This window comes from Sorex fumeus, unplaced genomic scaffold (genome assembly GCF_029834395.1).
Source record: "Sorex fumeus unplaced genomic scaffold, SorFum_2.1 ptg000047l, whole genome shotgun sequence".
NCBI lineage: Eukaryota > Metazoa > Chordata > Mammalia > Eulipotyphla > Soricidae > Sorex > Sorex fumeus.
The window spans coordinates 38,839,079-38,855,675 of NW_026606104.1; the positions used below are offsets into that span (position 1 = coordinate 38,839,079).

At 50.8% G+C, this 16,597-nt stretch overlaps 1 protein-coding gene across 1 annotated transcript; it reads left to right on the forward strand.

Annotated features, from left to right (window-relative positions):
* Nucleotides 1–6,217: 6,217 nt before the first annotated feature.
* On the forward strand, nt 6,218–12,227 carry CELA3B (chymotrypsin like elastase 3B). The gene is made up of 8 exons (XM_056122776.1): nt 6,218–6,267; nt 7,582–7,667; nt 8,462–8,559; nt 8,661–8,795; nt 10,049–10,185; nt 10,514–10,656; nt 11,445–11,597; nt 12,140–12,227. Exons 1-8 carry the CDS (start codon nt 6,228–6,230, stop codon nt 12,155–12,157), a joined length of 810 nt encoding a protein of 269 aa, XP_055978751.1. The 5' UTR covers nt 6,218–6,227; the 3' UTR covers nt 12,158–12,227.
* Nucleotides 12,228–16,597: the final 4,370 nt, after the last annotated feature.

Sequence of the window (16,597 nt, forward strand, 5' to 3'; positions counted from 1 at the left end):
TTCCTCAGTTCAAGGTCTGGGGAATGATTCTGAGCTTCAAAGCTGAGCAAACAAACATGTCCAGGCCCATAGAGAATGGGGCAAGGGAGGTCACGGCTATTTTTACCACCGGTGGAAGGATTTTCACAGCTGCTTCTGTCCTGTGCACGCTCTTTCCTCGGGCCGGGCTATTGGAGAAGCAGATGTCACAGTGGGTCTGAGGGAGGGCCGTGGGCCCAGGGAAAGCAGCCAGTGCATGCCTCAAAGCCTTGGTTTTTCACCCGGAGGGGTTCACTTAAAGCACCCCAAATTGCCCCCCTTCCCCACTTTTGGAAGGCAGAAGCCCCCGAGGAGACCTCTGTCCTGATGTTGGATTCTTTTCAGGGAAGAGGGGGGTTGGGCTACACTGAGCAGTGTTCAGGAGTTATTCCTGGCTCAGTGCTCAGTCATTACTCCTGGCAGTGCTGGGGCACCATAGAGGGATTGAACCCAGGTCAGCTGCATGCAAAGCAAATGTCCTATCCACTGTACTTACACTCTCTCTGGCCCCATGGTCTTTGATTCTTAATTATTATTATTTCTTTTTACTTTTTGGGTCAACCAGGCAATGCTAAGCGGCTACTCCTGGTTCTATACTCAGGAATTACTCTTAGTGGTGCTCGTGGGACCATATGGAATGTCAGGAATTGAACCCAGGTGAGCCGCATGCAAGGCAAATGCACTATCTGCTGTGCTATTGCTGCGGCCTCAATCTTTCATTCTTGATTGAGTGCCCAAAGAGTTCTCAACAGGCACCTCAAGACTGTTTGGGGGGTCTGGCCAGAACTAGGAATGCTCAAGCAAGCCTATGGAGCCCCGGAGTCTGGTCTGAACCCGCTCTGCAGGTCTCTGGGTCCTTCAGTCTTCTCTACCCATAAGTGGGATTGAGCTGTCCAGGCTGTGCCTGGCTCTCTGTGTCACACACACTTTACTGAGGTGGCAATCTCAGGTTCTGTGCTCGCTCCCTGTGCACCCGATCCTGCCCCCTCTCCATTCCCACTAGCACTGCTCAGGCAACAGAAATAGCTCCAGTTGGCTCCCTCCCTCTCACCCCACCTGGTTCTTTCTGGGTGCTTATTCTGACTGCCTGTCTGTCTGTCTGTCTGTCTGTCTGCCTCTCTCTCTCTCTCTCTCTCTCTCTCTCTCTCTCTCTCTCTCTCTCTCTCTCTCTCTTCTTTCCACCGGGATGGAATACAGAATTGGATTGAACATAAACCTCATTTCTGACATCCTCTCATTGCTATTTCGGCCTTCATTAGCCCTCTCACCACAGGCCACTATTATTTAGCTAGACATAGAATTATTTAGGTAACGTCGTTTGTGCTGTTAAGACCCCAACGAGAGGCTGGAGTGATAGCACAGTGGGTGGGGCATCTGCCTTGCACACGGCCAACCCGGGTTGGGAGTCCCAGCATCTCATATGGTCCCTCGAGTACCTCCAAAGAGTTATTCCCGAGTGCATGAGCCAGGAGTAACCCCTGTGCATTGCCGGTTGTGACCCAAAAATTTTTTTAAAAAAGACCCCATTGAGGGGGCTGGGTGGGCAGGACTCTTGCCTTGCATGCACACCCCTCCTGGGCACCATATATATCGCCTGAGCCCCACCAGAAGAGATTCCTGAGCATGGCATCAGGAATAAGCCCTCAGCAGAGCAAGTGTGGCCCAAACACCAAAACAAAACAAAAACCACATCTAACAAGACAACGTGATTGGTTCTTTAAAGCAAAATGCTAAGTAAAGGTTGCCCAGAAATGGAAATACATACTTTATGCTTCTCTCTGCATGTAAGATTCCAGAACAGGCTAGAGGACAAAGCCAGTGACTGGCTGCCCATGGCAAGGGTGGGGAGGGACAGATCATAATGAAGGCAGAGGGCAACACTCTGGATTAAAAAAAAAATGTCCCACGTTGGGGATTGTGATGGTGATAAACTGACTGTATATCTTTTTCAAAACTTAACTAATTTTTTTTTGGGGGGGGCACATCCGGTAATACTCAGCAGTTGCTCTTGGATTTACACTCAGGGGAGCAGATGGGATGCCAAGGATTGAACTGTGTTAGCTGTGTGCAAGGCAAATGCCCTTCCCATCCATACTATACTATCACTCCAGCCCAAAAACTTAACTAATTTTACAATTAAAACTGGTACGTTTGGGTTGGAGAAGTAGTACAGTGCGTAAGGGGCTTACATTGTCTATAGCTGATCTGACTCAATTTACAGCATCACATATGGTCCCCAAGGCACTGACTTGAGTGACTTCTGAGCACAGACTCAGGAGTAAGTCCTGAGCATAGCTTGTTGTGACCCAGCACCCCCACCCCCAAAGCAAAAAAAAAAAAGAAAAGAAAAAGAAAAAGAAAAAAGAAACATGGTAAATTTTTGTTTTGCTTTTTTTTGGGGTCACACCCGGCGATGCTCAGGGGTTACTCCTGGCTCATGCACTCAGGAATTACTCCTGGCGGTGCTCCAGGGATCATATGGGATGCTGGGAATCGAACCTGGGTCGGCCATGTTGGCTGCGTGCAAGGCAAACTCCCAACCCGCTATGCTATTGCTCCAGCCCCAAAACATGGTAAATTTTAATGTATGCAAACGAGTCTTCACTAAAGCCCAAAACAAACCCATAAAACAAAGTTAGAATCTCTAGTATCACTGAACCAGCCTGAATCCTATGTTTATCCCACCTCTGTTTCTCTTTGATGTGTTAACAATGGTGTTTAGGCCACCTCCAGGGGTACCTTACATTTAGCCAACCAGGGTTCAATCCCTGGCACCCCAAGCTCTGTCATTGTGATCCCTGACCACAGAGCCAGGAGTAAGTCCTGAGCACAGCTGGGTATGGCCTATCCCCCATCCCACCCCCCAAAAAATAGTGTATTTAAAATGGAAAGGAAGGGCTGGAGAGATAGCACAGCGGGTAGGGCGTTTGCCTTGCACACGGCCGACCCGGGTTCGATTCCCAGCATCCCAAATGGTCCCCTGAGCACCGCCAGGAGTAACTCCTGAGTGCAGAGCCAGGAGTAACCCCTGTGCATCACTGGGTGTGACCAAAAAAAAAAAGCAATAAATAAATAAATAAATAAATAAAAATAAAATGGAAAGGAAAGAAGGAAGGAAGAAAGAGGGGCCAGAAAGATAGGACAGTGGGTAGGGCACTTGATTTGCATGCAGACTGGCCAACTCAGACTTAATCCCCAGCATCCCATATGCCATATGGTCCCCCAAGCACCGCCAGGAATGATCCCTGAGTGTGGAGCCAAGAATAACCCCAGAGCCTAAAATAGGAAAGAACGAAAGAAAGAAAGAAAGAAAGAAAGAAAGAAAGAAAGAAAGAAAGAAAAGCTATGATATCATACTCTATGGAACACTAGAGATAAAATGGTGCCATTTGGGAGAAACTGGGTAGAACTGGAGGTGACTGCTAACTAAAGGAAGGAAGAGAAATAGAATCATCAGATGGCTTCCCTCAGGTGAAACATGAATAACTAAGATGAAGAAATTAACAAAAAATGTCAAAAGCAAACTCCTATGCTGGGGACGGGGCTCAGGACAGAGCACGTGCCTCACAAGGCGGGGGGAGCCCTGGCTTCCCTCCTGACATTACATGTTCCCCGAGCACCGTCAGGGGCAAGCCCCCAGCACCGAGTCCAGAGTGGCAATGAACACCATAGGGTGTGTCCCCCAAACCAAAGCAAAGCAGAAAACACCCACCCTCAGTGAAAACTATGGTGATTCTCAGAGTGTAAAGCCAGGTGGGAATGGATTGGGGGCTAGGATAGAGGGGAAACAGGGGTCTTTAGGGTGGTGGGATGGCTCGGGAACTTTAACGGCAGGGGCAGTGAGTCCTGTACACCGAGGGTGGGGTCTGAAGCATGAATCAATTCTAAGAACAGAGAGGGGGGTGGGAGAGAGTGCAGCAGGCAAGGCACTTGTATAGCACGAGGCTCTGTGCTCAGAGGGGGTCTTGGGGGACCCTGAGGGGTGCTGGAAATTGAATCAGCCACATGCAAGGCAAGTGCCCAGCTTGCCGTACTATCATTCCAATTCCCCCTTCACTTTATTTCTGAGAGGGAGCACATACCTGGGGGTACTCAGGAAAACACGTGGTACCAGGGGTCCAACCCAGGGCTCCCGCAGGCAGCTAAAGGCTACAGCCCTTTGAACCATCATGCCACCCCCACCCTCCAATTCCACGTGAATCCTACACAGCTTCTGTGACCTCTCCTTCGAGCAAGTCAAGGACATTCTAGCCTTCACACCTTGTCCCCGCTAGCCCCTCCACCCGACTGTTTTTCCTGCAAGATGGGCCAAAGCTGACTAATTTCTCCCATAGGCCTCCACACTCCCCCAGGTGCCCCAGGTCACTCTCTCTGCCTCTCACTCCTGTAAGTTACTCCGAGGACCAGAGAGATATAGCAGGTAGAGCGCTTGCCTTGCACGTAATCGAACCAGGTTTGATTCCATCCCTAGGACCCCATATGGCCCCCTGAGCCTTCCCCTTTTCCTCCAGAATGATCCCCAAACTCAGAGCCAGGAATAACCCCTGAGCACTGCCTGGTGTGGCCCAAAGACCAAAAACTAAGCAAGTAAATAAAAGAGTTACTCCGCTTCCCATTAGTAACCCATAGCTAATTCTCTTCCTTATGTCTACCATCACAATCAGAAACGGCCACTGTGAAACCCAAGCACAAAAATTTGTAAGTCTACAACTGTACCTCATGATGTCTCACTAATAAAAATTTTAAAAAATAAATAAATAAAAATAAAAACTTAAACAACAACAGCAAAAAAGAAACGGCCACTGTGAAAGAACAGTCACTGGGGCCCTATTCTCTTCCTCTCGCTTGCTTATCTCTTTGTTTCTTTGCTAGTTTACTTTCACTCTGGAGAAGTCTGTGTTCTCCCTTGAACATTGACTTCTCTTCCCTCAGATCTTTCTAGATGAGTTTCAATAAAAATTCTTGCTTGACAAAAAAAAAAAAGAAAGAAAAAGGAAGGAAGAAGAAAGAAAGGAAGAAAGAAAGAAAGAAGGAAGGAAGGAAAGAAAGAAAGAAAGAAAGAAAGAAAGAAAGAAAGAAAGAAAGAAAGAAAGAAAACAGCTGTTTGGTTCAGAGAATGAGTTCAATGGGTTGGCACGTGCTCTGTGTGTTGGAAGCCCACATTTGATTCCTGGGGTAACTTGGTCCCCTGAGCACTGACGGGAATGATCCCTGAACACAGCCACACCCAGTGACCCCTAAGAAAACAAAATAAAAAACAGAAACATTCTGATATTCTGATTCTTTTTTTCTGGGTTTTGTTTTGCTTTCTTCTTTTTTTTTTCTTTTGGGTCACCGGCGATGCTCAGGGGTTACTCTGGCTTTGCACTCAGAAATCACTCCTAGTGGTGCTCGGGAAACCATATGGGATGCTGGGAATCGAACCCGGGTCGGCCGCATGCAAGGCAAATGCCCTACCCTTTGTACTATTATTGCTCCAGCCCTTGTTTTGCTTTCTTTTGAGGGCACACCCAGCAACTCTTGGGTTCTACTCTTAGCTTCGTGCATGGAGCTTGCTCCTTAGGAGTGGTCAGGGGACCGTCTGGTGGGCCCAGGATGAAACCCAAGACCCCCACACACAGAGCATGAGCTCCAGCTCTTTGACCCACCTCCCCAGTGTAGAAACATTCTTGATGCTCTTTCGATTTGTCATTGACTCCTCATCTAGACTCAAGTTCCTACAGAGTGGAGGGACACACAACTTATTCACAGCTGTGCCCCTGGCAGTCTGATGGGAAGAACATACTCAACGACACAAAAGGAGTCATCTGGGAGATCCCAGCATCATGTCTGCGTGGAGACAGAAGCTAAAGGCTCAGAGAGCAGAAGTCAGGGTCCCAGGCGTTGGCTGTGGCAGAGGCAGCCTAGATCAGCGTCTTACCAGTTCCAGAGCCCGTGTTCTTTTCTGGGAAGTTTCCTCCCTCTTCCCCATTATCAGCCGCCATTCAATGCCACCTGTGCAGCCACACGTCATGGGAGCCTAGGTCCTGCCATTGGTCGTCCTTCCCCATCTGTAGCAGGAGGGGGCCATGACCTTGGGCCCTGGGAGACCTGCTTTTCCCACCAGCTGTTCTGGGAATGGGGCCCAGTCCAGCCCCCCACGGGCTACCTCCTGCCCTATATTAAAGCCCCAGGCCCTCGTCTTTCCCATCATCTCGAAGCCTTCCACGATGCTCCGACTGCTGACTTCCCTCCTTCTTGTGGCCCTTGGTAAGCCCCAGCCCGTGTCTGTGCACCCTGAGTCGGAGCCCTTTGAGCTCAGGCCCCCACCCTGAGCCTCGGGAACCCAGGATCTCGTACCATAGTGGGGGGCCCCGCTTGTACCTGGGAAGTAACCGTGGAGACTTGGAGCTAGAGCAGGGTGGAGGGGAAAGCACAGACAAGGCAAGAGCAGGAGAAAGACTCGGGGGAACTGTGTGGGGTGTCCTCAAAGGGGGCACGAATAAAATTGAATGGTTAAGAATTGAGGCTCTGGGGCTAGTCAGTGTGGGCTGGGTTCTTTGCCCCATCGCTGACCACACCTCTCCCTGCTCAGATTCCCCTGCCCTGAGCCATGCCCAGTGGTTTGGTCTTTTCCAGGTCTCGGCTCCATAACACAGTCCCGTTCAGGACCCCCGCCCCCCTCTGAGCATCCTCCCTTAAGGAAGTAAGAGTAACAGATAATATTTCTTACGTGTTTCCCATGTGCCGAGGCAATGCTCAGGATTTTCAAAAAGTTATGTCCCGTCAGTCCTATTGCGCCCCCACTTTCTAGATGGGGAAAATGAACTCCCAAGAAAGATCCCTTTCCTAAGGAGGGCCAGAGCAGCCTTTTGAATCCCAGGCAGTCTCACTACAGAGCCGAGCCTCAACTCTATGTTTGTTTGCTTGAGGGCCACGTCCGGCAGTGCTCAAGGGCTACTCCCAACTTGGTAGTCGGGTGTCGCTCCTGGCACCATATGGTGCCAGGATTAGTGCCTGGGGCTCCTGCATGCAGAGCCTGTGCTCCAGACTTCGTGCCATCTTCATGACCCCGCAGTGGCCCTCTTCTGGATAATTGGTGTCGCTTCTAGACAGCATGTTGGGCTTTAGGAAGTACTCTAAGTGGTCAAGCCCTTTCACCTTACCAAGGAAGGACCATGTCTCATATTTACCTCTATCCTGGGACTCTCGGAGAGCCTGGCAAGCTACCGAGAGTATCAAGCCCACATGGCAGAGCCTGGCAAGCTCCCCGTGCCATATCCAATATGCCTAAAACAGTAACAACAAGCCTCACAATGGAGATGTTACTGGTGCCCGCTTGAACAAATCGATGAACAATGGGAGGACAGTGCTACAGTGAAGTGCTACCCTGGGACTCTAAGAACTCTACCAAGCCCTGTTCTGGCTGGAATGTTCACTGTGGCTTTGACTGTATGGTTCAGAGAGGGAAGGGGCTGGCCCATGGTCACAGAGCCAGGGAGAGCACAACTAGGATGGGGACCTGGGCTTCTTTTGCCTCTGGGGGGCGCTTTGGCTGATGGGTCCCAATCCTCTCTCCTGTAGCCTCCGGCTGTGGCAGGCCTGCCTTCCAGCCCGCAGCCCGTGTTGTGAATGGTGAGGACGCAGTTCCCTACAGCTGGCCCTGGCAGGTAAGAGCGATACCAGCCGACCTGTTTCCCATCAGGGCCTCCAGGTCCCTGTTCTGATTACAAGGCCTCCATCCTCAACACCTGTTTGCTTTCAAACCACCTGTTCATTTTCAGATAGTCCGCTTGGAATTTTCACCTGTTCAGTCCCTAGCCCTCCCTGGATGGTTGGCAAGTTAAAAGTGGAAATTGAGTAGGAATAAAGCTTGACTCCGGGGAAGTGGGAGGCACCAATGGTGAAAGTGAAGCCACTGTGCTTTCAGTTTGGGGCCACACACAACAGTGCTCAGGGATTTGTCCTGGCTCTGTGCTTAGGCATCACTCATAAGGGGTGCCATGGGTCAAACTTGGGTCCACTACATGCATCTCCATCTCCCAATGATCTTATGTACAAGCCAGATTTGGCCTGTGGGCTACGGTTTCCCAATCAAAGATTCAGCTTTTAAAAGTCAGAACAGGTATGAAAAGCCAAGAGAAGCAAAGGACTCAGGGAGGGAGGCTTGTGCCTCAGTTGCTGAGAAAACAGAGTGCAGAAGTGTTGGAGGCCTCAGGGGCTCTCAAGAGACAGAGGACTGGAGAACGTTCTAGAGGGCAGAGCATGTGGAGGGGCCCAGGAAAGTCACCAGGCTGAAGCTCGATGGACTCTGGAGCACCTCCTTGTGGAGATGTGCCAGGGCGGCCATGAGCGCAGCGGTGTGAGTTGGGCACTGCACATTTCTAGAGGGTGCCCTTCTGGAATTTCATGGTGGTGCTGTCCATGTAGAGTGCTGGCCTCTTACGGTGCCTCCTGCCCACAGATTTCCCTGCAGTATGAGAAGAACGGACAGTTCCACCACACCTGTGGTGGCAGCCTCATTGCCCCCGACTGGGTCATGACTGCCGGCCACTGCATCTCGTAAGTGCTCTCACCAGCCCATCCTGGGCAGCTGGGCGGAGACACCGGGGCAGGGGGCGGGAAGCCAGCCAGGCCCCCTGCTGACTCCACCTCCACCGCAGGAGCTCCCTGACCTACCAGGTGGTCCTGGGCGAGTATGACCGGGCTGAGAACGAAGGCCCCGAGCAGGTGATTCCCATCAACTCTAAGGACCTCTTCGTGCACCCCCTCTGGAACCCCAACTGTGTGGCCTGCGGGTGAGTTGCAATCTCAGACCGGGACTCAGGGCCCACTGCACCCATCAGGGACCCCAGGACATGCCTCAGCAGGGCCTTAGCCAGCCCACGGACTGTCCACACCAAACTTATTCCCTTCGAGGCAACAGCAGGGTCCAGGTGACTCAGCTGGGCAGCGCCAGACCTCAGAGCTACTCCGCTGACCCTGCCCCCAAGCCCAAGAGCTCCTCCTCTCTGCTGACTGGAGCCTGAGCACTGGGCTGAGAATCAGACTCCAGCACTAAGTGGCAATAGGGTCTGGGCAAGTCCCTGCCCTTCTCTGGGTCTCAGTTTTATCACTGGTCAATAATAAAGCCGGACCTTCTGGGTTTGCCGGTGATGGTAAAGGTCAGGGAGGGGATCACCAATCACCAGCCAGGAACACTGAACCCGGGAGTGGCCGGAGAGAGTTCAAAGGGCTGAGAACAAGTTTTGTCTGCAGGCAGCTGAGCTTCAGTCCCGCACATCACATCGCATGCCCCTGCCCCAGCTCTGCTGGAAGCAGCCCCTAACCACTGAGCTGGGAGTAGTCCCTGGGCACAGCAGGTGTGGTCCACAAACATAAAAGCCAGGGCTTCTCAAGCCCCCCCCCCCCCCATCCTGGGGCTGAAGAGATACAGCGGATAGTGCATTTGTCTTGCATGTGGCCAAACTGGTTCTGATCCCCAGCATCCCATATGGTCCCCTAAGCAACCTTAAGGAATCCTGTACACAGATCCAGCAGTAAGCCCTGAGCATTACCAGGTGTGGCCCCCAAACAAAACCAAAAAACGGTCACCCCAATTCCTTGTAAATAGCATATTTGGGGAGGCTCAGTACTTCCCTGGTGAGTGGGTTGTAAGAGAGCACAGCACCCCAAAAGTGTAGTGTCTCAGGAATGTGGAGCCACATCTCCCAAGAGTCCAGAATTAAGTGGAGAGAAACTGTCTCCCATCCAAGTACTAGCCAGCACAAACCTGACCTTGCTTAGCTTCTGAGATCAAACGGGAACGGGCACGTCCAGGGAGGTATGGCCCTAGACAGTGGAGAGAAATGAACACGTTCCCTACCCTGGCGCCATCAGCCTCACCAGGAGAGGGAGGCTCACTGGGATCCAGCTGTGCCGTGATGCCGGCTAGGAGAAGGCGTGTGGTGTTGGGAAGGAAGGTTGTGGGGGCAGAGCAGGGAAAGCCTGGGGTGCGCTGGTCTGGCGGTAGGCGCAACCTCCCCATGACCCTTCCTGTCCTGTCTTCCAGCAATGACATCGCCCTCATCAAGCTCTCTCGCAGCGCCCAGCTGAGCGACAGGGTCCAGCTTGCCTGCCTGCCCCCCGCCGGTGACATCCTGCCCAACGATTCCCCTTGCTACATCAGCGGCTGGGGCCGTCTCTACAGTGCGTCTAGTCCTTTTACTGTCTGCCTCCTCCTCTACCACAGTCTCTGTCCCCATCATTCACTGCATTGGGGCCACAGGGCAGTGCTGGGGGCTGCTCCTGGCTCTGTGCTCGGGGGTCACTCCCAGCGGTGCTTGGGGGACAGTCGGTGATTTAGAGGGTTTCTGGGTGCCAGGTGTGGGGCTGCCCTGGTGCAGGGCCACGTGACCTGGTGGGAGGCACATCCCTGCTTCAGACACCCAACTTCTTGGGGGCTCCTACCCATGACCCCCAGACTGCAGTGGAGGCTGGCTCCCCCATCCCCTGACTCAGTGGTCTCCCCATGCAGCTGGCGGACCTCTCCCCGACAAGCTCCAGCAGGCTCTGCTGCCCTCCGTGGAATACTCTACCTGTAGCAAGTGGGACTGGTGGGGCCCCTCCCTGAAGGACACCATGGTCTGCGCTGGTGGTGACGTCCGCTCTGGCTGCAACGTGAGTCCTCCCCAGCTCCATGCGGACCCCCCACCTCCACCCCTAGGGAAATGACATGGAGTGTTACTGCTGCAGGCCCCACTGGTTCACCATGCCAGGCACACATCGTAGAAAGTCAGTGTGGCGTAGAACAAGCCCTGGCCCAGAGTGGAGCCCCTGCATTTTAGTCCCCTCTCACATGCTGTCGTGACCGGAGAGCAAGTCTATGGTCCTCCCAGGCTTTGGCATCCAGAAGAAGCTTGAGGGTTTTTTTTTTTTTTCCTGGCTTTTTGGGTCATACCCAGCAATGTTCAGGGCTACTCCTGGCTCTGCACTCAGGAATCACTCCTGGCAGTGCTCAGGGGACCATATGGGATGCTGTGGATCGAACCCAGGTCAGCTGCGTGCAGGGCAAATGCCCTACCCGTTATACTATTGCTCTGGCCCCAGAAGCTTGAGATTTTGACACCAGGACCTCTCAAGTCCCTTTCAACTCCGTGGCCTTTTGATTCTGAAGTTAAACATCACCCTCATTGTAAGCGCGCATGAATACTAATGTTCATGGTTCCTGTTGCACTGCTCCTGGGGGCTTCCATCTGTTGACTGCACCCTCTCCACTAGACTATTCTCTTGCTTACTCTCACAAAATCCATCAGGCAAACATTACTCCCCATCACTGAAGTGGAGAGTCCCCAAGAGGTCAAGTCCCACAGAGGTTTCCTGAACACTCCCCCCGCCCCCCTGTCAGAACTAGTTGCTGGAAGCTCAGACTCGCTCAGCTCCCTACCTCAACTCTCTAACTCTTCCAGGGTGACTCCGGAGGACCCCTCAACTGCCCCGTTGGTGACGGCTCCTGGCAGGTCCATGGTGTGACCAGCTTCGTGTCTGCCTTTGGCTGCAACACCCGCAAGAAGCCCACCGTGTTCACACGTGTGTCTGCCTTCAACGACTGGATCCAGGAGGTGAGCGGGCAGGGTGGGTGCGGGTGGATGTCTGCCGCAGTGTGGTCCCAAGGCCTTTATAGCTTCTGGCTGGAGCGTGGTACTACCGCTGAGTTTCCTCGTGGCTGCCAGTGTTTCTGAAATGCCTTCTCCAGGGAGGTTCTTTCTTGTCTTGGATGATGGAGTGAGGCGTCAGGGCATCAGGACAGACTCAGTAGCAAGGGAAAAGAGGCTGAGAGCTATGTTAGGGGATGCTCAGGTCCTGTGGGATGGGTGGTGAGAGCAGAGTATTGCTGTTTATAACTGTAATAGTCACAATTTACAAACAAAACTGAGGTACTGAGATAAGTTTCTTAGTTAATAGTTGACTCCACTCCCACCACCCATCAAGTAAATATTATTATTACTCCATTATACAGATGAGAATAATGAGGCTCAGAGAGGTCAAATCATCCTCTCAAGATCACATAGCTAAATAAGTGGCAGGGCTGGGAGTTGAATCTGGACCCATCTGGCATCAGAATCTGTGACCTAACTGTTCTTATTTCCCCTTCTTTTTCCAGACAATGGCAAACAACTAAAACCCAGACCTGAATGGCAGTGCCCACTCATAAGCTTTGCAAAAAATAAACATCTCTTAGAAAACCTCAAGTCAGTTCTTTCTTTGACCATCTTTTTACCCTGCAGCTCATTCCTAAAATCTTAGATCTGATATGTAGAGATGGGACCAGATCCAATGCTCTCATACAGAGAAAAAAGGAAAGGACTGGGGGCAGGGAAGAGACAACAGGCGCTAAGGCACTTACTTACCTTGCTTGTTGTTATAGTGGCCTGAAAGCCTGGTTTGAGTCCCCCACACCACAGATGATTCCTGGAGTACCTCTGGTGGTCATTCCTGAGCCTAGAACCAAGAATAGCCTCTGAGCATTGCTGAATGTATCCGAACAGCCTCCCAGCCCCCTGATAAAGGGGAAGACTGTCAGAGAGATCAACCATCCCAGCATGTCTGGGACTGAAAAGGTTCCCAAGACTCAAGACTTTGAGTGCTAAAACAGGACAGTGTCAGGATGCTGGCTTCTGAGTACAGAGTTACACAGAACCACTGGCTGTCCCCTGCATGCATGAAACACAGAACATGGAAGAATCTGTAGGAAAACACACAGTGCCTTGGCAGGCACCTGGTGATGGGGAAGGACCATTTGCTGTTTGCATCCATTGACAAGCTGGGAAAGGAGGGCTGCACTCATTAATTCCAGGAGACCTGAGGAGGGATGGCGATATTATTTCTGCCTATAATGCCCCACTATTTGGACAAAAATGAACATGTAGGAGTCACTGCTTAAACATTTGCTAGGCACTTTGATATGGAACGATTAGAGCTGGGAGTACAGAGGGTCTTTGGGAAGACCCTTTGCACAAAAACACAATCCTTTCCCCACTGGTGTACATTTACACCAGGGCCAATATTTTTCTTTTCTTTGCTTGTGGTGCCAGGTGTTGAACGCAGGCCTTCACACATGAAAGGCAAGTGCTCAGGGCTGGAGAGATAGTGCAGAAGTTAAGGCACTTGTCTTGAATGCAACTGATACAGTTTGATCCCCTGTACCGCTGGCAATGACCCCACCCTCCCCCCTCCCAAATAAAAATAAATTAAAAAAATTTAAAAGGCAAGTGCTCTTCTGAGTTCTATCCTTGACCTCATCAGGACCAATTTGTGAGTGTGGTTTCACTGTCAAGAGCACTCCAGTGAACATCCTTTGGCCTATCTCTAGGTGCACATCTGTGAAGGTTTTTCCAGGGCATTTTCCAGGAAACAAAACTGCTGAGTGGGAGGGTGTACTCTTTGTCACCCTTACCCACTAGACTTCTCCAAGCTGCTCTCCAAAGTGACCAGGTCAACTATATTTCTTTTGGAGTGTGGGGTGGGGAGAGAGGGCACACCTGGCAGTGCTCAGGGTTTTCTCCTGGATCTGCACTCAGGAATTCTGGAAGACTCAGGGGGCCATATGAAATGCCACGGATTGAACCCAGACCGGCCTCATGCAAAGAGTTCCTTACCCCTCTGGACTATTTCTCCAGCCTCTCAACAACACCTCTTAAAAATTCCCTTTGTCAAGGTCCAAGTGATAATTTGGCAGGTAGGGCATTTACCTTATACATAACTGACCCGGGTTCTACCGCCAGTACCCCATATAGTCCCTGGTGCAGAGCCAGGAGTAAGAACTGAGGACTGCTGTGAGTGGCCCCCCCAAAACAACAGCTTCCTGTCTCTTTTCCTACCCACTAGCCTCAAACATAGCCACTTGTCCACATTCTCTTTCTAAAATGGATGTGAAATCTGACCCCTCCTCCCCCAAATTCTCCTCCATCCCTTACTCTCACACCCCTAGCCCCATCATACCAGCCTTGCAAAAGTCCAAGAACTGGTCTGGTAAGACCAGAATGTGAGCAAGGGAGGAACTGAGTCAAGCAAAGTAGAGACCTCCGCATCATGGGTGTGTGGAGGAGGATGGGAGAAATTTGGGAGCTGCACATTTCTATTGAATCATTTGTACTGAGTCAGACGCCAAGCCCAGGTGACAGGTAACTGTCTGATTTCCCAGACACTGCAAAACCTGAGCGTCTGCTTCCTCACAGTGTATCAGGAAAAGACTCTGGACGTTTTCCAAAGTCCTCATAGGATGAAGGGAAGTCAGGCCTGAGATTGCATCCTCTGTTTGAACAATGAATTCTCAAAGGCTGAGATTGTATCCTCTGATTGGGCAGTTAATTCTCAGGGACTTGACCCCAACCTCCGGGGGTGCTAAGAGCTGCTGTAAAACATGCAAGTGTGAGAGCATTTTTTTTTCTTTTGGGTCACACCCAGCGATGTACAGGGGTTATTCCTGACTCATGCACTAGGAATTACTCCTGGCGGTGCTCCGGGGACCATATGGGATGCTGGGAATTGAACCCGGGTTGGCCACGTGCAAGGCAAACACCCTACTCGCTGTGCTGTCGCTCCAGCCCTGTGAGAGCATTTTGAAAGTGCCAATAATTCAATTTTTACTTACTAAAATGTCTAGGTCTTGAGTTAGAGAGATAATAAAGGGGTTAAAGTGCTTGTCTTACATGCAGCCAACCCCAGTTCAATCTCTGGCCCCATCTATAGTCCCTGAGTAATCTCTGAGCACACAGAAAGGAGTAAGCGCTGAGCATAGATGACCATGACCGCAAACCAAACCAGAACAAAAATTTCCAATTATCAGTAATTAAAAAACTGGGAAGGGATGACTACCAAGCAATGCTTAGGAGGTCTTGTACTACGTCTCTAGTCCATTAGTAATTCAAGTTTAAAAAATATGTAGTCAAAGTTTTTCTGAGTGATAATCGAGGATGTTGATGCTAATCATTCTTGTTTTCTAAATCATGAAGACAAATCCTCTTTCTGATGAAACACAATTACAACACCGATTCCCATTGAAAAATGATAAGTAAAGGGGCCAGAGAAATGGTACAACAGGTAGAGCATTTGCCTTGCACATAGCTGACCTGAACTCAATCCCCAGCATCCCATATGGGGCACCAAGCAATGCTAGGAGTGCTTCCTGAGTGCAGAGCCAGGAGTAAACCCTGAGCATCGCTGAGTCTGACCCCAGACTCTCCAAAACATGATAAGAGGAGCTGGAAAGAGAGGTCAATGGGCTAAGTGCTGGCTTTACACGCAGGAGGCCTGAGTTTGAACCCTGGCACCGCAGCATTCCCTGAGCACTGCCTGGAACAACTGCTGAGCAACAAGTTGTGGGTAGATGCTGTGCGCACCAAGCAGGCACACAAACAAAACCAAAAGACATGAAATGTTTTCTCTTTAATCATAGGATATCAATAATTCAGTTCTCATTCTAAAATTTTAAAAATTGGTGGTGCTCAGGGGCTGTTCCTGTCTTGGCGGTTGGTGGAGGTGCTTGGGGGGCCGTGCAGTGGTAGGGCACACACTCGAGCCTGTTGAACTATTGTCCAGTCTCTTTAATTTAATTTTAATTTTGTTTCAGTAGCCACACCCGACAGTGCTCAGGGGTTACCCCTGTTTCTGCACTCAGAGATCACTCAGCAGGCTTGGGGGACCGAATGGGGTACTGAGGGTCAAACCCAGAATAGCCACATGCAGAGCTCCAACTGTTTCCTTAAGATTTAAAAGTAATCAACAAATCTATTCTCTTTCCTTTTTCAGAATATAAATGTTGGCTATATTTTAGAAACTTCTGCTTTGGGATTTTTTTTTTCTTTTTGGGTTACACCCAGCAATACTCAGGGCTTACTCCTGGCTCTTCACTCAGGAATTACTTCTGGCAGTGCTCAGGGGACCATATGGGATGCTGGGAATCAAACCCGGGTTGGCCGCATGCAAGGCAAACGCCCTACTCATTGTGCTATCACTCCAGCCCCTATTTAGGGATTATTTTTAAAAAGAAAATCACCCCGGGGGCTGGAGCGATAGCACAGCGGGTAGGACGTTTGCCTTGCATGTGGCCAACCCGGGTTCAATTCCCAGCATCCCATATGGTCCCCTGAGCACCGCCAGGAGTGATTCCTGAGTGCATGAGCCAGGAGGAACCCCTGTGCATTGCCAGGTGTGACCCAAAAAGCAAAAAAAAAAAAAGAAAGAAAGAAAGAAAATCACCCCGTGGTTTCCAGGGAGATACCTAAAGGACTGGAGAGGCTGCCTAGTGTGCAGACAACTTGTGTTCCATCCCTGGCATGGGGGCTGGAGCAATAGTACAGCGGAAAAGGCACTTGCCTTGCACAAAGCCGATCCACATTTGATCCCCAATACCCCAAATGGACCTCCAAACATGCCAGGAGTAATTCTGAACACAGAGCCAGGAGTAACCCCTAAGCATCGCCAGGTGTGGCCCCCAAACAAAATAATAATAATAATAAACCAAACAATTCCTCAATTTCTGGCACAATATGTTCCCCCAAGCACCACTGGGATGACTTTGGTAGCCCACAGCACATCTGGCCCCAAGTATCACCAGCAA

What these genes read in the sequence shown, in the direction of transcription:
- CELA3B (XM_056122776.1), top strand. Translation starts at nt 6,228, where the DNA reads ATGCTCCGACTGCTGACTTCCCTCCTTCTTGTGGCCCTTG. An exon ending in CCTACAGCTGGCCCTGGCAG is followed by an intron (nt 7,668 to 8,461) that starts GTAAGAGCGATA and finishes TCCTGCCCACAG; the next exon opens with ATTTCCCTGCAGTATGAGAA. An exon ending in CCCAACTGTGTGGCCTGCGG is followed by an intron (nt 8,796 to 10,048) that starts GTGAGTTGCAAT and finishes CCTGTCTTCCAG; the next exon opens with CAATGACATCGCCCTCATCA.